The sequence below is a fragment of the Schistocerca cancellata genome, chromosome 3 (genome assembly GCF_023864275.1).
Source record: "Schistocerca cancellata isolate TAMUIC-IGC-003103 chromosome 3, iqSchCanc2.1, whole genome shotgun sequence".
In the NCBI taxonomy this organism is placed as follows: Eukaryota; Metazoa; Arthropoda; class Insecta; order Orthoptera; family Acrididae; genus Schistocerca; species Schistocerca cancellata.
Genome location: NC_064628.1, coordinates 851,212,375 through 851,237,397, shown reverse-complemented (window position 1 = coordinate 851,237,397; position 25,023 = coordinate 851,212,375). Strand labels below are relative to the sequence as shown.

At 41.1% G+C, this 25,023-nt stretch overlaps 1 protein-coding gene across 3 annotated transcripts in view; it reads right to left on the bottom strand.

Annotated features, from left to right (window-relative positions):
- The window catches only part of LOC126175906 (fibronectin type III domain-containing protein 5), a 942,320-nt gene that overhangs the window by 89,743 nt on the left and 827,554 nt on the right, over window positions 1–25,023 (bottom strand). For all 3 annotated transcript variants that reach the window (XM_049922970.1, XM_049922971.1, XM_049922972.1), the window contains exon 5: window positions 9,401–9,546. In XM_049922970.1, the coding sequence (XP_049778927.1) occupies window positions 9,401–9,546 (146 nt within the window). The remainder of the gene's footprint in view (window positions 1–9,400; window positions 9,547–25,023) is intronic.

The following is a 25,023-nucleotide window of genomic DNA, read 5'->3' as shown; positions in this document are numbered from 1 at the left end:
ATTCAGTGGTACACCTGAATACTTTCTGGATAGTGTGTTGCAAATACAGTTAGTAGAAGAGAAGTAATAAATTAAACATTAGGCTTCATGCAACAGTTTTACAGCATGAACAGCAGAAATGTAGTTAGCAATTAACTTTTTTTCCTTTCATCATTTTTTGTGGTTTGTTAGTGAGAAAAAGTTTTGTAAAGGTTTGATATGATGCCTAAAGTTTGTTTCAAGTCATGCTCTCATTCTCAAACACTGGATGAATAAAGTATGGGCATCCATACATTGTGTGCTACATTTATTTTCTACTCGCACCCACACTCCTTTGATAGGTAGGTACATATATGATAACCTCTATGCAAATTCAGGATACAGGCTATCTCCATTCTAAATTTCATCCAAATCTGTCTAGCTGTTTCAGCACTAAGTAGTAAGACACACACACGCACACACACACACACACACACACACACACACACACACACGCACACACACACACGCACGCACTACACAAAACTTTCACATTTATAACATATTTAAGATTATTTAATACCTGTAGCAGTAGTGCAGAGGTGTGTGCTTACAACTTAATGCAACAACTTAAAAGAGAGTAGTTTCCAACTGACAAAATAGGAGATTATTTTTTGTTGTTACCACATCCAGCAAGAGCAACTGATTCTTGTGATTTAAGGAATACAAATAGTATTTCCTGATAGTCAAAAGTCCCCGATATGTCCCATGTCCCGTAGGGTTGTCCTTCACAATCAACTCCACATACATGCAATTTAGGAACAATGGGAAACTATATTAATGGGTTGAAATGAAAATTTCTCAGAAAAATATTCTGATTTTTTTATTTTCTTCTGAGTCAATGAACAAATTGAAAAACAGTGACAGTTAACTGTTTCCCTCCTCCCTGTTTTGTTTTGTTTAGTGTTCTATGTGAGTGAATGCAGAAGAGGGCGAGGACTGCCTTAATCACATATTCTTAGCTCATTGACTAGTTTGTTATAAGGAAGTGTTTGAAAGCTGCAATGGAAGCATAGGTCTTATGAAGTCAATTGTTGTGGCATAATATCATGTTTTTGACTGTTATGACTGTCATACCATGATCCATTTAGTTTCTGACTTTAACAGTAGTGTACATCTCCTGATTTTCTCATAAATTTCCACAATTAGTAATTTGCTATGAGAGTCCACCAGTGTGCATAGTCTTAGTGATACAGAAGTTGGAGACGAAGTTCCTAGTAGCATCAGGAAGTTTTATCCCGAGTTAGGTGCATGTGTGAATTTAGGTACTCAACAGTGAGGTTGTTAGAACCCTAGCTAATATTCTGCAATAAATGTGATTAAAACACCTTCTCCTTAATAGTTTAAAGAATAAGTAAAAAATTAAACAAAATTTTAAAAGTCATATCACATTAATCTCATTGTCTTCCTAAACAGAGAGCAGATCAGCTAGTAAACTAGCTCCTGTCCTTCTGACTGAATATAACAAATGATAATATTTCTCACTATACAGTTAGGAAATTGAGTTGCTGACAGGTTCAACAAAAAGTCTGCTATGCATTTGATCTTTTGGCAATAGATACTTCTTCTAAAGTACAAAACACACCCATACACACAAGTACAACTCACACACTGAGGCCGGACTTAGGATTTTTATCCACACATTTCATTTAACTATTGCTGTGTAATGACAGCAGTGCTCAATGGATACATTCAACAGTTTGTTTACATACATTTCAATAAAAGCTGAATAATTTAATAAATTAAGGAAGGAAGTTTAGTGTTTAACGCTCCATCAAAAAACAAGTCATTAGAGATAAAATACAAGCTTGCCTAGGTGAAGGATGAGGAATGGAATTGTGTGTATTATTTCAAAGAAACTACAGGGTGTCCCACTCAAATCTCCCTGATTTCAAAGACCCAGGGAAAAAAACACAGTAGAAATGGCAATGAAAAATGCACCACATTGTAGACAATCTCAAAGAATTTATTTATCATCAATGCGCCTCTACATGTAAACCACTTGTAGCACAAAGAATATTGAGTCTATATTCAATTTCCTGCCAAGTTCTTTGTAACATTTCCTCTGTTATTGTTGCAATCACATTAGTGATATGATGTCACAATGTAGGAATATCTTGCACTTTGGTCGCATACACACGGTCCTTCACGAATCCCCACATGAAGAAATCAAAACGGCATAATATCGGGTGAACGTCGTGGCCAGCCATTGGGTCCTCCGTGTCCAATCCAATGACTGGGAAATTTCCTGTCCAGAAACTTGTGAACAGCCATTGACCAATGCAGTGGAGCTCCATCTTGTTGAAAAATGATGTTGGGCTGCAGTTCTTGTATCTGAGGGTACACAAACTGCTCCAACATGCCCAGATACACTGACCCATTCACTGTTTGTTCTGCAAAGAACAGTCCAACAGTCCTGTTGTGCATTAGCCTGCACCTGACCTTTAGTTTAGGGCTATCATGAATATGTTCAATGACAACCTGTGGATTTTGCAAACCCCAAATCCAAACATTATGTCTATTAACCCTTCCTTATAAATGAAGGTTGCCTCATCTGAGAATAAACATCTTTCCAGGAAGCTGGCATCCGTATCAATATGCTGCAGCATATCCACAGAAAATTGTTGTCAGCATGGTTTTTCATTTGGCATCAGATGTTGCAGAATTTGCACTTTGTAAGCAAACATACAAAGATGCTGGTAAACATACAAAGATGCTGGTGAACTACACGATGCAATGTTGATTGAGGTACATCAAGTTCCTAGATGCTTGACAAATTGACTTACGTGGGCTTCTGAGAAACATTTGCCTGATGTCCTCCACTCACTGTCTCTTCTGAAACTCTGTAACGTGTACCACCAGAATGTTTCAGAACACTTCCTGTTGCCAGAAACTTCCTATACCATTCCTTAATTGTTTTCACATCAGGTGGATCACATTGGTACACACAATGATAATTTCTTTGCACAGTAAATGGCGATTTTGTTTCTGCAATGCAAACTACTGTTGTGCGCACTACTGTGGAGTTGCCATTTTCACTTCATGTGACCATGCTGCACTTTGGCAATGATACTTGGCACATCTGATGCGAGAATATAAATTCTTTGAGATGCTCTACAATGTAGTGTATTTTTCATTGTCGTATCTACTGTGGTTTTCCTCTCCTGGGTCCTTGAAATCAGGGAGGTTTGAGAAGGACACCCTGTATTTAGACCCTAAGTAATTTAGGATAACACACTGACCTATAATGCAAATAGTTGGATGGGGATTTAAACTCTGCATCATATGCAAGTCCTGTGATTAAACCTCTGAGCCACCATGCCTAGTATAAATTCAGAAAGGACTGGATTGTCTGAACTGCTTAATACTAAAAATATTACAAAATAGTATTTCTAAGGATACTATACGATTTTTTAAAAATTTCTAATGTGAAGCATGGAGGTAGATCTATGATAAAGTCTTCCAGCAATGCACCAAGTGGATGCTCCTATGCTTGAAGGAAGGAAGGAAGGAAGGAAAGAATATTATTATTCAATATATGATTGAAGGAATTACCAGAGATGGAGCACATGCTCAGACTGGACAAGACTGGGGAAGGGAATTGGCTACGTTCTTTTCAAAGGAAAAATTAAGCATTTCTCTTAAATAACTTAGAGAAATCGCAGAATATCTAAATCAGGATAGCCAGATAGGGATTAAAGGCTCATTCAAGTACCATGCGAATCTAGTGCCTAAACACTGCACTATCTTGCTCTGTGAGCAACTTTGACAACTGTTACAAATCTGTTATAAGTATCTAGACTTACTGCAGCCAGTGTAATGAAAACAGTTTATGAGAAATTTTCATACACTAAATATTATACTGGATGAAAAACTTGTAGTAGAAGTGGAAGTAATAGGGTCTGTGCGCTTCTTCCCTTCTTCCGGGTAGGCCCACTGACTACATTTCAATAAGACAATGCCTGGTCATATAAGTGCAGTACTTGGAAGGCCTCTTCAAAGTACAGGGATCACAGCTTCTGCAGTCTGCAAGTTCACTTAATAAGTCATCCATTGAACATGTCCAAGATTAGTGTGGTCTACAAATCATTCAGTATGGTTCTTGGTAAGTACTGTTCATTTTTTTGTGGATCTGTGTACCAACTGCAAGGAGAGAGATGTCCAAGGACATATTCTTTCTCATTACATGTCAGGACATATCAAGGTTTTTGTTTGAGTTTGTAAGAGAGTTTCATTTCAGAGATATTTACTGTTATGTCATTTTTATAACTTTTAAATTGCCACATGTCTAATATATGATAATACATTTCACTTCAGTCAAACAAAACCTTTTTGGCACTGATACTTTTACAAACATTAGTGTAATTTGTGCACCCTAGTAGGATGCTATATACAGGGCTGACCAGCTGCTACTACAAAGAAAAGTAACCCTATCATAGTACAGAAGGATGCTGAGAATTAAGTGGACTGATAAGATAAGACACAAGAAGACGTCTGGAGAGCTGTGGAGGAGAGGGATATGCGAGAAACACTGAGTAAGGGAAGGGACATCTGGGAATAATTTCTGCCATACTAGAGTAGCCATAGAACTGAAAAATGATAGGGGATGACAGAAAATGGAATGTACAGAAGAAATGAGTATTGATGCTGGTGCAGACGTTGCTCTGAGATGAAGAGATTGGCTCAAAAGAGGAAAACATTGTGAGACGCATCAATGATATTATGATATCCCTCTTTACTGTGCTCCATATCCTGGTTAAGAGTTTTTAGAGTTTTATTACTCCAAAGAATCAAATTTAATTGTTAAATAACACATTTCCTTTGTCCCAATCTTATTTCTTTCCACACACAGGTATTATAAACACCTACATGACTGTCATGAGTGCTTGTACAGCATAATGTTGGGTTTGTATTATTATGGCTGAAGGGAAGCAAGAGGATGAAATCCAGCCTACTCCTCATGAATAGTGCCAAGGAGGCCACCAAGCATAAGATCCGCATATGATAAATGGGTCACTATCAACTATGCCTCTTGCCCTCATATCATGAGGCACTGTAGAGAAGTTTGACATTGAACCCAGGGTACTGGAGCAAAGATTGTTGATAGGGGCTTTACGCCAACCCGTCTCCTTCACTTACCGGCCAAATTCTGGTAGCAAAAGTTTTCCACCACCAGAATATGAACTAGCTTTCCTCTAGGTTGAGTGACACAGTGCAAGCGTGTCTTTGTACCTTGGCTACAGAGGTGGATTGTAAGAAGCACATTTGATATTAAAATTCCCAACATTTTCTCCACTACTTCAGCACTTATCACCTAGTCATCAACAAATTGGAGAGACTGCAGCAAGTCATCCTCCACTGATACTCCTATCAGGCTACATTTATCTTAATGAGATCACAAACCAAACAAAAATGAGTACATACAAAAAATAGCAGACAGCTTATGTACACATGGATCATACATATGGGAAATTAGAAAGAGAGAAAAAGATCAATTACTATTTATGGGAATGGGTTACTGCAAACAATGTGCAGGAATCTCAAAATTATACCACCTTAGAAATGTGGAAATCAGAAATATAATGTAAGTGGAAGGGAACATATTCTTCTTCTCCTATTTCTTCCTCCTTGGCTAAAGCCAGTTTCCTTCACTATGCCTCAGTCTGCCTTGAGGTTTTCACCCCCTTTTTTTCTTGGGTGGACTACATTTCATTTGCAGGTGGTGATCTATTTCTTATGGTTTTCATAGTCTTCTGTTCATCCATCCTGTCTATGTTTTTGTTCTGTTCATGCTTGCTCTTATGTACCCACTTCTTAATGGAGTCCAAACTGCATTCTTTTCTCATGCTTTCACTTCTCTCTATATCTCTTGGTGCATTTCCTGCAAACCTCTGTAGAACTCCCATTTCTGTGGTTACCAAAGTTTTCTAGTTTTTGATGTTTTAGGTCTTGTCTCAGTCCTATGTGTCACAGTTGCTCTCACTATTGTTTTATATATCCTTGTCTTTGCATCTTTTCCTATATGTTTGTTTTTGTAAATAATTTAAACACCATGGCACTCTGTTTGCTTTTGCTACTTGTTCTCTAACTTCCTTTTCACATTTTCACTGATGGATAATTGAATACCTAGGTATTTAAATGTCATTATCTGTTAAATCATTTTTCCATTTACTTACTATTTGGTTCTACAGATACGGTCACACACTGAGTTTTTTTAAAATGGATATGGCCATTTTTAGGTATTTTGTTGCCATGTTAAATAAATATAAAAGTTTTCACAGGTTGTTTTCACTGTCTGACAGCAGAACTACCTCCTCAGTGGAACAAATGATTTTTATTTCTTAATCCCCCATTCTATAACCACTATCAGCCAATACCTTCTTTATCACTTCATACATGACTACATTAAAAAGCAATGTTTCAAAACATCACCTTGTTTGATAACACTGTTAACTGGTATACAGCGAGTTAACCTGAAACCAATTTTTGTCTGGATGTAAATGTTGGAATAAATGTGTGCAGCTGTTTTTAATAAGAGGAAAGGAATGTTCCGATTGTAAAGCACGTTTACCATATCTGTTAAGTGAAGCCTATCAAAAGCCTTCTGTTAGTCATTAAGACAAAATATAAGCTGTCTCTTGTACATCTTGGATTGTCTACAACATGCATAAGCATGAATACTGCATCTGTGCATAACCTACTGGACCTAAAACCATATTTCAGATCTCCAAGGGTTATAATGTCTTTTTTTATTTTTTCTATTATTTTTGTTATTAATTTGAGAGCTGGACTGATTAGAATTGTTCCTCTGTAAAAGAACAGGTCTTTCTTACCTTCTTTCTTGAGCATGAGAAATGTGACACTAGTTCTCCATTCATTTTAAATTTTATTGCGAGTTATAATATTGTTAAGTAACTTGGTTAATTCTTCAGTTTGTGGATATCCTCCACATTTCAGTAATTAATTGGAAATCCTATCTTTCCTTGGAAGCATTCCATTTTTAGCAGACTTACAGCTTCTTCCACCTCTGCGTCAATAGAAAGAGCGGGCAGTGCCACACCTCCAGGAAGACAGAGTTAAGTGCCCCTGTCAATGCTGACTGAACTAGCTGTTCCTTGCTGATCAGCTCCAGTCAGAGACTTTGAGAGCATCAGCACAGAATAACAGGACGACAATACTTAGCCTGCCTTCTGCAAGTAGTAATAGTGTACAAATGTAATTGCATGTAGGAGGCACAAGAAGCACCTCATGCCATCTTGTAACAAGAAGTTCAGTTATGTTTCTTTCCTTTTTAGAAATAAAGAGTTCCATTAATTTGATAGTGTTATGTACATATCATTTTGGATTCCTGCCACCAGCCATTACAGCTTCTCTCCTTCCTTGTTTGTGTTGGTGCTGACTCCCTCAGTAGCCGACACAAAATTTCTTCTTTCTGATAGTTGTTTACCTTTAGACAACCCTGTTTGATATTTAACCCACGACTCCTCATTTACGTCATTCACTTTCAAGATTTGGTTTAATTCTTACCTCTGTTGTTCTGTCAGTCTTCAAATTTGTTTCTGCAGCATGTAGAAGTCATGTTCTATATTTTTATAAAAGATTTCCCACTATTCCTTCATAAAATGATGTCTAGTGATTTTGTCTCATTATAGGTTTCCTTTGTAATCTTCATAAAATTCTTATGTTTTATATTTCAGATAGGCACACCCCTTTTTCTTACACATTTCTTTAATCTATTTACAAAACCATGGTGTTCTCTTTGTTTTCCTTTTATGCTTTATATCAATACTTTCTTTGAATTTGTCAAAACCCTGATCTACACTGAAGACCCAAAGAAACTGGTACATCTAACAAATATGTGTAGGTTCTTTGCGAGCATGCATAAGTACCACAAAACGACGTAGCATGGACTCGACTATTGTCTGAAGCAGTCCTGGAGGGAATTGACACCATGAATCAAATCATGCAGACCTGTCCATAAGTCAGTAAGAGTACGAGGGGATGGAGTTCTCTTCTGAATAGCATGTTGCAAGGCATCCCAGATATTCTCAACAACGTCCATGTCTGCAGAGTTTGGTGGCCATCAGAAGGGTTTAAACTCAGAAGTGTTCCTGAAGCCACACTGCAGCAGTTATGGCCGTGTGGGGTATCACATTGCCCTGCTGGAATTGTCCAAGTCCGATGGAATGCACAATGGACATGAATGGATGCAGGTGATCAGATAGGATGCTTACATACATGTCATCTATTAGAATTAGGAGTCCCATATGACCACAACTGCACATGACCCACTCCATTACAGAACCTCCTGCTGTCATGCAGGGTCCACGGATTCATGATGTTGTCTCCATACCTGTACATGCCCATCCACTCAATACAATCTGAAATGAGACTCGTCCGACCAGGCGACATGTTTCCAACCATCAACAGTCCAATGTCGGTGTTGACAGGAGTAAAGCTTTGTGTCATGCAGTCATCAAGGGTACAAGAGCGGGCCTTTGGCTCCAAAGTCCCATATTGGTGATGTTTCATTGAATGGTTCACATGCTGAAACTTGATGGCCCAACATTGAAATCTGCAGCAAATTGCTGAGGGGTTGCACTTTTGTCACATTGAAGGATTGTCTTCAGTCATCATTGGTCCCATTCTTGCAGGATCTTTTTCCGACTGCAGCGATGTCAGAGATTTGATGTTTTACCAGCTTCCTGATATTCACGGTACACTCATGAAATGGTCGTATGGGAAAATCCCCACTTCATCGCTACCTCGGAGATGCTGTGTCCCATCGCTCATGCGCCGACTGTAACACCACGTTCAAACTCACTGAAATCTTGATAACCTGCCATTGCAGCAGCAGTAAACAATCTAACAACTGTCTCAGACTCTTGTTGTCTCATGTAGGTGTTGCCGACGGCAGTGCTGTATTCTGCCTGTTTACATATCTCTCTATTTGAATACGCATGCCTATACCAGTTTCTTTAGCCCTTCAGTGTACATTATCTTGTGATTCACATAATGGAAGCTATTGAGAAGAAGAGGTTATTATGGTATGGCCATTTGGAATGAATAGATGATAACAAATGGCCAAAGAAGTTATGAAAGTGGATCCCAGAGGTAAAAAGGAAACAAGTCTAGAGAATGGGTGGCAGATGTCAAGGAACCTATGGACTTCCAGAATCTCCAAGAGGGGCAATTGGGAAGAGTGGAAGTATGTATGTTTTCCCCGAATCACTGGAGGCAAATGTTGAAATATTCCCTTCCCGTTCCTCATTCTATCTGAGCCTGTGTTCCATCTCAGTTATAATGACCCAAGCAATGACGGACCATGAAATAGTAATGTCGCACCCTTTGTGGCATTCTCCACCTGCCCCTTTGGACTCACCGAGGGTGCGGAAGACGATGGCCCTGCTGCGGAACTTGCGGCCAGAGCGCACTGCAGTCACCGTCAGCTGGTACTGTGTGTCCGCTTTGAGGTCATCCAGTGCCACAGACCTCGAGTTGCCCGCCACCACCGTCACCACGCGGTAGCTGCAACACACAAATAGCACAGCCCCTGAAGCCACGGTACATGCAAGCGCCAGTGCCTCTGCCCTTGGCTGTAAACGTCTTGGTTTTTGGTGGAAGGAGTTTGCTTCCTCCAATCCCCGCTGAGAACTCAGGATGTTGTGAATAAATAGTTTCTAATAGAGTGCGCAGAAAATATCTAGACCCGTAGCTGCACAGACATTATGGTACGGAGAGGGGATAATGGTAGTGGTGGGGATTCTGATGTGTGTGGATACTGTGCAGTAGAAAATGTGCAGTTCAACACCTGAATCCTACTCACAAGCAAAACTTTTAAGCCAGAACTAGCGATCCTGCAAACTAATGTTTTGACATGTTATGCCACTATGACCATTAACTTGCTACGTCAGAAGTCTCTGTCGATAACACCGAGTGAAAAAAAAAACTTATAAACAACAGCAAACCCGTGCCAACGAACGATGCACACCACTCAGCAGGCGACAGAAATCTAAGGAATGGACTCACAGAGCGGTTAGGATAGGAATGCGTTTCTGCACATGTGCCAGGTTGTTCCGTCTAATTTCTGTATCTATACACAACAGGTCTAGTTTAAGCATGTGCTACTATTCATCAGTACGTACTCATTTTTTTAAAAAAAGTATTTCGTTACTTATGCATAAGATTTGGCGGTATGTGTAATAAAATTTTATTTCACTACCTTAAGCACCAGCAGATGCTATGAACCTTGATATTTGAATTATTATTTTAATGATATACTCAAAGTTACTCAAAGATACTAAAACTGATAAAAGAGCAGTTACGATATATCCAGATCTTCCACTGTGAGCTGCAGTTGGTAACAGCGTGATGAAGTGAGTCAGTTGCCAGTGGTTAATGAGAATCATTGAATGTAATTATTTCTTTCGGCGGAGCATGGAAACTGATTACATTTGCTTTCGATATGAAGAGCAGGAAGAAATCTAGATGTGCTGAAAGACTATAAAAAAAATACCCGTAGTAAAGCCCAAGGCCGAGGTTAGTTTGGAACGTGATAATTCCGTTGTGAGTGGGCGAAGCCAACGATTGTCGTAATAGAGTGATGTGTAGCGCAGCCTGAGATATATAGCGTGGTCCATTGATCGTGACAGGGCAAAATATCTCACGAAATAAGCGTCAAACGAAAAAACTACAAAGAACGAAACTTGTCTAGCTTGAAGGGGGAAACCAGATGGCGCTATGGTTGGCCCGCTAGATGGCGCTGCCGTAGGTCAAACGGATATCAACTGCGGTTTTTTAAAAATAGGAACCCCCATTTTTTATTACATATTCGTGTAGTACGTAAAGAAATATGAATGTTTTAGTTGGACCACTTTTTTCGATTTGTGATAGATGGCGCTATAATAGTCACAAACATATGGCTCACAATTTTAGACAAACAGTTGGTAACAGGTAGGAATTTTTAAATTAAAATACAGAACGTAGGTACGTATGAACATTTTATTTCGGTTATTCCGATGTGATACATTCCTCTCAACAGCGAGTAGTTCGCCTTCCGAAATGTTCGCACATGCACTGACAATGCGCTGACGCATGTTGTCAGGCGTTGTCGGTGGATCACGATAGCAAATATCCTTCAACTTTCCCCACAGAAAGAAACCCAGGAACGTCAGATCCGGTGAACGTGCGGGCCATGGTATGGTGCTTCGACGATAAATCCACTTGTCATGAAATATGCTATTCAATACCGCTTCACCCGCACGCGAGCTATGGACATCCATCATGTTGGAAGTACACCGCAATTCTGTCATACAGTGAAACGTCTTATAGCAACATCGGTAGAATATTACGTAGGAAATCAGCATACATTGCACCATTTAGATTGCCATCGATAAAATGGGGGCCAATTATCCTTCCTCCCATAATGCCGCACCATACATTAACCCGCCAAGGTCGCTCATGTTCCACTTGTCGCAGCCATCGTGGATTTTCCCTTGCCCAATAGTGCATATTATGCAGGTTTACGTTACCGCTGTTGGTGAATGACGCTTCGTCGCTAAAAAGAACGCGTGCAAAAAATCTGCCATCGTCCCGTAATTTCTCTTGTGCCCAGTGGAAGAACTGTACACGACGTTCAAAGTCGTGACAATGCAATTCTTGGTACATAGAAATATGGTACGGGAGCAATCGATGTTGATGTAGCATTCTCAACACTGACGTTTTTGAGATTCTCGCGCAATTTGTCTGCTACTGATGTGCAGATTAACCGCGACAGCAGCTAAAATACCTACTTGGGCATTATGATTTGTTGCAGGTCGTGGTTAACGTTTCGCATGAGGTTGAACACTTCCTGTTTCCTCAAATAACGTAACTATCCGGCGAACGGTCCCGAAACTTGGATGACGTCGTCCAGGATACCGAGCAGCATACATAGCACACGCCCGTTGGGTATTTTGATCACAATAGCCGTACATCAACACGATATCGACATTTTCCGCAATTGGTAAACGGTCCATTTTAACACGGGTAATGTATCACGAAGCAAATACCGTCCGAACTGGCGGAATGTTACGTGATACCACGTACTTATACGTTTGTGACTATTACAGCGCCATCAATCACAAAGCGAAAAAAGTGGTCCAACTAAAACATTCGTATTTCTTTACGTACTACACGAATATGTAATAAAAATGGGGGTTCCTATTTTAAAAAAATGTTTCGTTCTTCGTAGTTTTTTCGTTTGAGGCTTATTTCTTGAGATATTTGGCCCAGTCACTATCAATGGACCACCCTGTATGTTAGTCATCGCAATGGCCTAACAGCAAGAATTATTTCAGATTTTTCTGATAATTCCGACAGTCATTGCAATGGCCTACTTGCAAGAATTATTTCAGATTTTTCTGAAAATTCCGACGATAGAGTTAAATTATAACCTAGCAGAATAAAATAAAAGCTAACTTTATTTACGAACAATGGGAAATTACAAATGAGCATTCTGATTGGTTATCGACAAACGATTGACAGTTCGTATGCTGTTCACTTCCCATCCATTTCCCATAAATCACTATTTCGTTACCAATTGCACCGCGAAACAGAAGAGTCATGTATACCGTAATTGCACTTATGCCATTTTTACAAATAATACGTTTGTACATCATAAAACTGGAAAACATTTTTTGGAGTATAGCCTAATAATTGTTCACTCTCAGAAGACTTGCGAGTCGAAGGCTGATGGGACTAGGTGTAGCAATAGACGCCGAATGTCCTCAGTCGGCACCGACAGTTCATCAGCGCTGCCTACCTAGTCAACCTTAGCTAGCAGACAACATTTCACTCAGTGCATCTACGTACCCTTAAAAGTAAGGAGACATAATGCGTGGGGTTAAAAAATCATAGAAATATTAAATATAATTGAAGCACGATTTAAATGTATTGATTTATTCAATGGAGATTTTGCACACAGCGTTGAAAGCTAAGGTAGGCAGCAACTGGAAACGAAGCTAAAGCGGTCTGAAACAGTGAGCTCGATAAAAAAGATAGTGAACTATTCAGCGAAGCCAAGCAATGACGCATGACATCACAGTCGCTATGACAGGCCGGTGGAAGCTGTCAAACTGGTCTGCTAAGCAGGAGAAATAAAATTATTGTTTATCGATACTACGTAACACTTTCTAGGTTTAGTTTGAAGTTCACTGAATTAATTGGCAAGCACAAACACTTTAGTTTGCTCACACCTTTCTGAACGTGGGCACCCTCGTTATGGGTTGGCAGAAGTCTGTCGATTGTGGCTCGAATCAGGCCTCGGGCATGGATGTGTGTGATGTCCTTAGGTTAGTTAGGTTTAAGTAGTTCTAAGTTCTAGGGGACTGATGACCTCAGAAGTTAAGTCCCATAGCGCTCAGAGCCATTTGAACCATTGTGGCTCGCTAATGTTTTCTGTCCATCTGCTGCCAGCGTTGGCGATCTTGCATTGTAGCACGTATACTGTAGCAGTTAGGAAGTAGCTGTCGCGCAGTGTGGCAAACCCGTAAACAAGGACACCTTTGATTAACTCTCCAGTTTTGTATCCAGCTCACTGATCCGGAAGTCATACACCATCTTCTGATGTCTATCAAAACAACTTCTTCCGCCATCCACCGCGCCCATTCTTCTTAGAGCGAACGATTTATAATTCGTCTGCGTATAAACTAAAGCTGACCAAGTGATATTACTGTTGCTTTCACTAGGTGTGAAGGGTAGGGTACCGTAACCACTGTTGATTCTTTTTCAGCATCGCTAGCATTACCAACCACTGCAGGTGCTAGACTCTGCAGACTGTCTCTATATTTGATTATCAAATACTGCATCTCAGGTTAAAAAGTAAAATGTTTTATATTATACAGTTACGAAGATCACAACTCCGGAAAGAACAAAATTTCGTGGCACACTACTTAGGGGGGTAATATGGAAATACGAGGCGTGTTTTTTAAGTAAGTACCGTTTTGAAATTAAAAAAAGATGTGCTAAGATATCTCAATAAATTTATTTTTACATGAAAGCCTGTACCTTAATCTACACACTTACGTCATTACAGTCTAATTCTCCCTTGTTTATGTTGTGTACTGACTGTTTAAGATGCCTCCGATAATCGTGAGCCCCGCCGACTGTGAAGTACGGGCTGTTACGAGGTGCATTCAAGTTCTAAGGCCTCCGATTTTTTTCCTCCGGACTGGAAAGAGATAGAAACATGCGCATTGTTTTAAAATGAGGCCGCGTTCATTGTCAATACGTCCCAGAGATGGCAGCACCGAACGGCAGATGGAATTTTACCGCCAGCGGCGAGAATGAGAACGGTTTTAAATACTTAAAATGGCGACGTTTTCCTTACTTGAACAGCGTGCAATCATTCGTTTTCTGAATTTGCGTGGTGTGAAACCAATTGAAATTCATTGACAGTTGAAGGAGACATGTTGTGATGGAGTTATGGATGTGTTGAAAGTGCGTTCATGGGTGCGACAGCTTAATGAAGGCAGAACATCGTGTGACAACAAACTGAAACAACCTCGGGAGAGAATTGTTTTGGGGGATCGCCGAATGACTGTTGAACAGATCGCCTCCAGAGTTGGCATTTCTGTGGGTTCTGTGTACACAATCCTGCATGACGACCTGAAAATGCGAAAAGTGTCATCCAGGTGGGTGCCACGAATGCTGACGGACGACCACACGGCTGCCCGTGTGGCATGTTGCCGAGCAATGTTGACGCGCAACGACAGCATGAATGGGACTTTCTTTTCGTCGGTTGTGACAATGGATGAGACGTGGATGCCATTTTTCAATCCAGAAACAAAGCGCCAGTCAGCTCAATGGAAGCATACACATTCACCGCCACCAAAAAAATTTCGGGTAACTGCCAGTGCTGAAAATTTGATGGTGTCCATGTTCTGCGACAGCGAGGGCGTAATCCTTACCCATTGCGTTCCAAAGGGCACTATGGTAACAGGTGCATCCTACGAAAATGTTTTGAAGAACAAATTCCTTCCTGCACTGCAACAAAAATGTCCGGGAAGGGCTGCATGTGTGCTGTTTCACCAAGAAAACGAACACGCACATCGAGCTAACGTTACACAACAGTTTCTTCGTGATAACAACTTTGAAGTGATTCCTCATGCTCCCTACTCACCTGACCTGGCTCCTATTGGCTTTTGGCTTTTTCCAACAATGAAAGACACTCTCCGTGGCCGCACATTCACCAGCCGTGCTGCTATTGCCTCAGCGATTTTCCAGTGGTCAAAACAGACTCCTAAAGAAGCCTTCGCCGCTGCCATGGAATCATGGCGTCAGCGTTGTGAAAAAAGGTGTACGTCTGCAGAGCGATTACGTCGAGAAGTAACGCCAGTTTCATCGATTTCGGGTGAGTAGTTAATTAGAAAAAAAAATCGGAGGCCTTAGAACTTGAATGCACCTCGTATAAGATTTCTTAGTGCTAAAGGCCTAAAAGCGATCGATATTCATCGTGAGATCTGTGCAGTTTACCGAGAAAACATTATGAGTGATGGAATGGTAAGAAAGTGGGTGAGAGCATTTAAAGATGGCCACACAAATGTGCATGATGAACAACGGAGTGGGCTTCCTTCGGTCGTTAATGAAAGTTTGAAGCAGGAAGTGGACAATAAGGTGAGAGAAAACAGACGCTTTACGATTTCCTCCTTGCGGGACGACTTTCCTAATGTTTCTCGCAGTGTTTTGTATGGCATTGTGACCGAGCACTTGAATTACCGAAAATTGTGCGCACGTTGGGAACCGAAAATGTTGACGGATGTGCGCAAAAGCAAACGTTTAGACAGTGCATTGACTTTCCTTGAGCGGTACCACAACGACGGTGATGATTTCTTAAGTCAAACTGTTACGGGCGATGAAACATGGGTGGCCTGCGTCACACCAGAATCAAAGCGACAGTCCATGGAAATTGAGCAAGGGCATCATTTTGCTGCAAGACAGTGCCCGTCCGCATGTGGCGAATCAGACCAAAGATCTCATCACAATGTTTTCGATGGGAAACTCTAGAACATCCTCCTTACAGCCACGATCTTGCGCCCAGTGACTACCATCTGTTCCTGCACTTTAAGAAACACCTGGGCGGTCAGCGTCTTCAAGACGATCACAAAGACAAAACAGTGGTTAACAAGTCAGGCGGAAGACTTCTATGAGGAGGGTATTCAAAAACTGGCATGACAAGTGCCTCAGTATTGAAGGAAATAATGTAGAAAAGTAGATTAAGGTACAGGATTTCATGCAAAAATAAAATTAGAGATATCTTAGCACGTATTTTTTTAATTTCAAAACGGTACTCAAAAAACACGCCTCGTATAACGCTTCGACAACCGGTGGGAGAGAACGTGCACACGTCTATCTGAATGGGTGAAAAGCCGGCCGTAGTGGCCGAGCAGTTCTAGGCGCTTCAGTGCGGAACCGCGCGACTGCTACGGTCGCAGGTTCGAATCCTACCTCGGGCATGGATGTGTGTGATGCCCTTAGGTTAGTTAGGTTTAAGTAATTCAAAGTTCAAGGGTTCTAATGACCTCAGATGTTAAGTCCCGTCGTGCTCAGACATTTTAATCATTTTTTGAATGGGTGAAATATTACGTTGAAACACGATAGACAAACATACCTTAAAGACACCCTGTTTTGTGACTGAAAAACATTAATGAAATGAATGAAAAATAGGATCGCACAGAAAGCACTAAGTGAGTCCGATTGTAACTACAGGTTACCTTGGCTCAAACGCATCGCTGTCGGACTTTGGAGGTGTTTCCGTTTTCCGACTGTTTCGCTGAGCAGTGTTACGTCCTGTGGTGCGAGTGTGTCGGCTGCAGTATTAACACCGATTTTTAGGAAAGCTTCGTTAACAATGTAAAGCAAACAATAACTATTAACAATATTGTGTTGCAAGTTCACAAAAGTGTACGGCAGAACATAATGGAACATAATATGCAATACGTAGAATGAGGTTTAATGGAATACAAATTCGTCGAATGTATTCTTCAAAATCTTCGAAAACACACTCAACGTTGGGTCACTAATGTGTTATTCCCACTGGTTTAAAAAGAACTACACAGAAGCCTAAATAATGTTATTCAAAACTGCAATCTAGAACTGCTAACGGTTAATTTCCCCCGGGGCCCCTGACAGCGCGGGGCTCGTGGCATGTGCTGTACGTATAAACCGCATCTGACGTTCAGTATGTACTTGTAGGATGAGTTACGTCAAGTCCCACTTACACCGGAGCGAATGAAAGCGAAAACAAGCGAGCGAACATTTACAATGAATGCGCCAGTTTTCACTACCATTCGCTTTTTGCTGTGAACTAGTGGTTTTCACTGGAGAGAACGAAAGATAAAACGAGAGAACATGCATAGCGAGTTAACCCTTTGAACGGTGCCTCGTTCTGCTGTAATAATTGGCACTTTTTATGGATACGTGTTGAGTTAGCGCGTCTATAACCGGATTGCAGCTTCAACTTTGCTTGGTATTATACTAAAACCCTGCACGTATGTCGTTTGTCGCTTTTCGCTGGCTTCTAATTTCACTGAGGGTGAAATTTAAATTCAGGATACTAATTATTAAGCAACACAAGTTGACGAAATGCTACCATGTAATATATCTGTGTTTTTCGTGTCCAACGTGGTTACGAATTAAATCAGTAATTTTGAAATAAATGAAACTATTTGCAAGAGTAAATATGTCCTACGATTACGTATGTCACAGATAATGATAACAATAATAATAATAATAATAATAATAATAATAATTATTATTATTATTATTATTATTATTATTACTACTATTATTATTATTCCCCTGTGGATTCCTTATTTGTCTCCCTCTTTACGATGGTGGAGACAATCGACAAAGATGGTTAGTTCGAGACTCACGACACTCAATGCTCTGAAAATTGTTACCATCTGACAGCTGGTGCGAACACTAGCGTCCCAAGCGGCGAGAAAGCAACCGTAAAATTAAAGTGATTTTTAATAATTTTTTAGTTAATTAGCGAAATAATTATTACATTTTGCATTCAAGCGTTAGAAAATTTTCAAGAGAATTGAATAATCATGAAATACATGTAAGAACATCTGCAGCTCCCTAATTCAGTGACATAAGCTACGACTTAGTGATAAAGAGACACTTCCGGTTACGTGTATAACTGCAACTTTCTCCTCTGAAAACAAGAGAATATAAACACATATTTCATGCATGAGAAGAATGTATTTCTTGCATTGGCTGTTCTTATTATAACAAGCACTTTCCTTGACACGTAACAACTTTGTAGGGAGCCTCGTGTTTCGCACGGTGAACTCGACTTTTTAATACATAAATATTTTTGTAAATATAATTTCTTCCGCTTCAGAAGTAAATCTGTTGTCGATCCTTGGCGTTTGTGGCTCAGACGCAGCAGTAGTTGTGGAACTGGTTTCTTCTGTCTTGGGAAACAGTTTTACTGGTTTTGTTCCTTTATTATCACGTCTATGTGGTTTTTCCTTCAGCTATAATTGTGGTAGTTTATCTGCTACGTTAAACAATGTAGGTAACGCTTTCCATACACGATTCTTACGTTCCACATGATGCCTTTCCTCAAAAGCTCGGATCTGTTCACTTGCAATTTTTCTTCTTAAGGAACACAACATTTTCAAGTAAATATCTGTAGCTTACAAGTAAATCGTTAATAAACTGTTCTGTAATGTAGCAGCTCACACTTCCTGGAGTAGTTAGGAAACCTTAAAAAGATAAATGTGGTGTCTCCTTTTTGTTACTGCATATTACTGAGCAACAGATGCTCACCTTTGTAAAAACCATTCTACAGACCAATATAAGCAATTACGATTCGCTTCCACAAGCTCTCGCCGAACTCACCAATACAACTTCCTGGCCGCTTGGCGCGCTGCAATCGCAGTGGGTAAAAAAAAAGGGGAGATTGTGGTTCCAGTGCATCATTCAAACAAATAAGACGTAATTAGCACTAATTTAATGAATGGAAACTGTAATCCACCATTACGTGCTAAGTTTTGGATATGTAGCCACGTGTCATATTAGTATTTCGACGAAATTATTAATATTCAGATGTTTATCTGCGGGGAAAGAGCTAGCCAAGGTTACTAAATAATAGGAGCTAGCATTTACAGTCTGGTTCTTAGCAACTGCAGTCATTTACTTTAGTAATTACTTCGCATTTCAAAGCTGATATATGTCGTATAGTTCCTGATATCTGCAGCGACATACGTGAAACACTGAACTTTTTTAAAAATATGTTTAAGGCAGATAAATGATAAATTACGATTAAGTTAATGTAAAATATGCATTGATTTCTGCTAACAATAAGTAGTCTGTTAGAGGCAAGAAACCGTGATCGAGGGAGAAACCATTTTTATTTATTTAGTTATTAAATCAAAAGCTTATAAAATAACTTTGATACATCTGTGACGTAATTACAACTACTTTGAAAGTAAGCCAGGAGAATGATCAGGTCTTCCGGATATTCTTTAAGTTTTATATTAATAAACACATATTTGTTTACTTCCAAGGAAATGCTTTGTGCTGTACACTTGTAATAAAAAGAAATAAGAAAGCTTGCGGCTTTGCTCTCCGTTCCCACCTGATGGAAGCAGATAGACCTTTGACTGCCTCGGCATTTTTCTACCTAGCATATTTCTTTTCGTTCAGGGTTTTGTGCTGTGGATCTTTTGGTTCCCAGAAGTAGAATTAATATTAACACTATTCATGTATACATATCCTGTAAACTAACCCGTTCCACATCATCGTCATCGTTAAAATTACCTACGGAACACGTAACTAAGTAACTAAACACCAATCATGTATTACACACATTACATTCTGACCCAGGCGTGGTTCGTGGTTTACGTATTGGACAATGCTGCGACATTTATTGATAGCAGTATAGTGCCAGAGCTCTCCAAGAAGTTTGTATCTCTCTTCCTTTTCATAACCAAATACTGAATAACACCAAAATCTAACTCGAAGATAAAATGTATAGGTAGAATATTTAACCGCTGACATAATGTTTCCAGACAGTTTGTCATAACAAATCGTACTAAAAATGATGCATTTTGGAAATATCCTTAACGCAGTGCATTTTAGCTTTGTTGGATGCTTGATCTTTTTCGTGTTCTCAGTTCCGAGTTTTAGAAGTTTAATGTTTTTCGTGTCTCCCCAGCCCACAGCGTTTATGAGTTCGTGCGACAAAAGTTATGTTCCATGACGTCACTGGTCCTGTGTTGCGACTGGCTGACAAGCAAACAGAGCAGACCAAATGTTGATTTATGTGGTTGCGAATCTAATAAGCCGCATTTTTGGTTCTCGTTTTTATACTTACGTATTACAAAAATATGCATTTTAAGTGATACACTACATTAAAGATCTCTCCAAAACAAGTCATTTTTGGTACGGTTCCTTACGTTAAAGCATCCAGAAATGAGACGTCGGTGGCTAAAGACGCTTACCTTACGTAACTCCTTCGAAGTTATGTTACACTTGCCTGTATTTGCATTGTTTTCCTGTTTGACTGGTGTTACATCGGGTCCGGGTGCACCAAGCTCCTTTACTTTCACCCTAAGAACATGCTTCAAATTTTTGCCTAATAAACTGCAGACTGAATTCCTGTTGTGCTGTTTCCAGACTCGCGGTATGCTGTAGTTAATTAGAAGAAAATGAAAAAAAAAATCACAAGAACACAGGCACAATACATTCACACGAAGAAATTTGCTAACAACGAACTTTATCCCGTAATCACCGTCAGCAAGAAAGGAAATTCTTAGCAACAAAAGGTAACGGGACATGTTTCGCGGGTTTATTTACTCTAATTAATAGTCATACTCTCGCTAGCCAGTGCCGCTCATGTTAACGTATTCTAGTGTACTCTATCAGGAAATTTACGATTGATTGAACTGACAGAACTAGAAATAAAAAAATTTGTAGTACTATAAAAATATTAATATTATACATTGATTCATGACACAGCAACTCACAATAGAGATATACATTAAAGAGCTAAAACATTACGACCACTGCCCACCGCTATGTTGGATGCCACCCGGTGGCGTTGCGGGCACGTGATGCGGTAATAAAAGTATGTAAACGGAGTAGACAAGGACGAGAGATCACCCGAGTGAAGATACGGGATGCAAATCGGGAAATCCATTGAGATAAGTGACTTTGACAAATGGCAGATTATTATTACTCAGAGTCTGTGAACGAGTATCTCGAAAACGACAATGCAGGTCGAATGTTCACGTGCTACTGTCGTGAACATCCACGGAAAGAGGTAGAAGGACAGTGAAACTACCGACCAACAGGCGCTAAACGGTTGGACATCCACAACTCTTCACAGGACGTGGGGTTTGGAGGCTTGTCTGCTCTGTAAAGTAGGATAGAGGGTTGAGCCGTGATTTATTTTCAAAGAATATTCTTAAGAATTTATTTTATTTACTAGCGATTCATCAAGAACATCAACACATTTAATCACACTATGTAAGCATGGAAGTAGTTGCCAGGGAGTAACTGATGAAATCATAACCAAATTCCTTTTAACAAATGGGAATTTTATTCACTTTAATAGAGTCTATAAGCATTTTTTAAAAGAAACAGGTTTAAATTACAATCAGAAAGCACCCACTAAATATCAAAGTTACAATTTATTCAGAGGCAGAAAGAAACAAGTTTTGACTGTATGAGCTTTCGGGCAGAGAACCTTGCCGCTCCCTTTTGACACGACCGTAGTTACGACCGCCTCTGAAACTACACTGGTGCAAATCTGCAACACTCCAGAGTTTTACAATTTACACAAGCATACACACACACTATGCATCCCCCCCCCCCCCCACCCGATGGAGGGCTGGAAATGGTACAAAACTCTAACAATTAAAATATTAACCTTGCCACCGAAGGTGCAACTTTATTTTATCTTCTAAAAAAAGTCTTATGGTGAAAGGGTGGCAACTTTATATACTAAAATGATCATTTAAAGAAAAGCCCATGAAATGCAATCTTATTTAAAATTCTACAAGGTTAGCCAAACAATAGTTAAGATGCTCTACAGTACACAGATACCGCCTCTCAAGATCATAGTTAATAATATCAAAGTTTCCAAAGATAAAAACATATTTCAGGTATTAGGCCGTTACACTCCAAGCAATAAATTCGTTAACACACCAAATCCGACAAACATGACAGAGGTAGCTACTAACGTACGGTAGATTGATAGGGAGATTACCGAGCAACCCGAACCGCAGGTTGCTCTAACCCGCCCCTACTCCACAAGGGAGAAACGGACCACCCAATTTATAAACAACCACCTTCCCGCGGGTGGGCAAACGGAGAAGAATGGTGGGACGACCCCAAAGCAAAACGGCTAGTAACCTCACCAAGAAAACAAGTAGAATTTAACAAGAGTAAATCAAACAACATATCACCAATCACTTAATTTCTAATAAACTGCGATTTCTCGAGAAGACCTGTCGCAGCGCCCCCAAATCGCTCTCCCCAACCGTCCGCTGCCAGCCGCTTCATCCGACGCAGGAAGACGCGCCGATCTCCCGTCTCACGGCGTCGCAGCTCGCACCGAGCGAGGTGGCGCAGTGGTTAGCACACTGGACTCGCATTCGGGAGGACGACGGTTCAATCCTGTCTCCGGCCATCCTGATTTAGGTTTTCCGTGATTTCCCTAAATCGCTTGAGGCAAATGCCGAGATGGTTCCTTTGAAAGGGCACGGCCGATTTCCTTCCCCATCCTTCTCTCACCCGAGCTTGCGCTCCGTCTCTAATGACCTCGCTGTCGACGGGACGTGAAACACTAATCTCCTCTTCCTCCTCCCTCTCGCAGCTCGCTCTGGCCAGACTGATGTCGTGGGTTGACTCCTGTTGCTCTCGTGTCGACCGCGAAGTCACTACCCCTCGCTATACGCCGTGGCCCACTGGACTCACGTGGCGACCTCACATGCGCCGACGCTCAAGACGGATAAGTCATCTTGTGTCTCAGTGCGCGACCGACCAACCGATCGATCCAACCGCCAATGACCATTGCCTGAGCAAACTCGAGCAGACTGGCGACCTAACGCGCAGACTCAGATGCAGGAACTAAGTCCCGACTCGGCGACCACTCGCTGAGTTCTCTTACTGGCGGAGTGGAAAGACTCTCATTTTGCCGGCTTTAAAGGTTGATCCGAACGACAGAGATACTAGCGCTCCGAACGACAGACAGACGCTAACTGCCTAACAAATGCGGACGAGAGACAGACTCAGACTGACCGACTGGCGAGCTCATAGCGCCCCTTAAATGCACGTGAACAGGCAACCTTTCCCCTTTCCCACCAGAGGGAGACACCAAAGCTGCGATTGCCACAGCGGCGCCACCGCCAGAAAAGGAGGGCTACTGCTTCACACTACGCGCTGCGGCGCGCTCTTCAGAACAGCAATTTTTATCACGGCTCAAGGGTGATCTGTGGCATTTCTGGCGAAAGAGCACAATGTTGGTGCAGTACAAGCGCTCCGGAGCACACCATTCATCGTACGCAGTTGAACATGGAGCTCAGCAGCAGACCACCCCTACGTGTTCACATGTTGATCCAACGACATCATCAGTTACGATAGCAGTGGGCATTGGACCATCAGAATTCGACCGTCGATCAATGAACGTGTCAGCTCTTCGTATCACGTTTTTGCCACACTAGGTCGTCGGTCGTCTCCACAAACGCCGTCATCGAGGTGAACGGCGGTGCGCCGAGGATGCAGGCTGGTGGGAGCAGCATTATGCTATGGGAGACATTCTTCTGCGCTTGCATGGTACCTGTGGTAGTAATCGAAGGTAGTAATCGAAGACATGGCTGGCACAATCGAATCACCTGCATTCCTTGATGCTTGATGTCTTCCACGATGGCAACGTCATCTTTCAGCAGATTAATTGTCCATGTATCGCAGCCACAACCGTGCTACAGTAGTTTGGGGAGCATTATGTGAACTCACGTTGATATCCCGGCGACCAAATTTGCCTGATGTAAATCCTGTGGAATCTATCTGGGTCGCTGTCGCGCGCCATCACTACGTCATTTACGCGAATTACATGACCTGTGCGTAGACATCTAATGCCACAAACCTCCACAAACCCATCAACAAACTGTCGGATCCCTGATACGCAGAATCAGTGATGTATTTCGTTAGCTTAAGTAGCTGGTCATAATGTTTAGGCTCATCGGTGTACAGACACCAGGATTCGATGGCACAAATTCAGCCGCTCTGCTGATTCTGTTTCATTGTAAGCAGCAGAATGTGAAAAATCACGTGGAGTTTGGTAGGACACCCACAGGCTGAACAGCGTCTTCGTGAGGCTTATAAGAGCTACAGTAGAAGCCAAGCCACCAAATCTATGCTACGTCCAGGACCGGTATGACAAAATCTTTTCACACAGGCGACAAATAATTTGGTGGTCCCCTTTTTCCACACAAGCGACGTCGACGTATCATTTGCCCCCATCACCCCCCCCCCTCCCCACCCTTTCACGCACACGCACACACACACGTACACACACACACACACACACACACACACACACACACACACACACACAAATTCACGTTGTCCCTCATTACTAAGTTACTTGCCGTTCCTTAGGATCTGGTAAGACATTTAAAAATAAATGTGGTAAGACATTTAAAAATAAATCAAAATATAGTGACCGTGGAAATTGCTTGTTTTCGTAGTTGAATATGATACTCCCATTGTGCGAACAAGCGGCCAGTTATGTCGCTTGAGCCTTAACACCGGCCCTGGCTACACTGAGCTAACCAGTATTTCAAGGTATAGCGTAAGACTACCTATTCGAAAAACATCGCTCAGTATCAACAGTTTGTAACCTCCCCCTCACTTATCGACCTTAATGACAGTGAAAAATTAAACCGCGTGTACCTAATGGAAATTTGGGAAAAGCAATCGTCACCGAGGTTAATTCGTCGGCAGAGA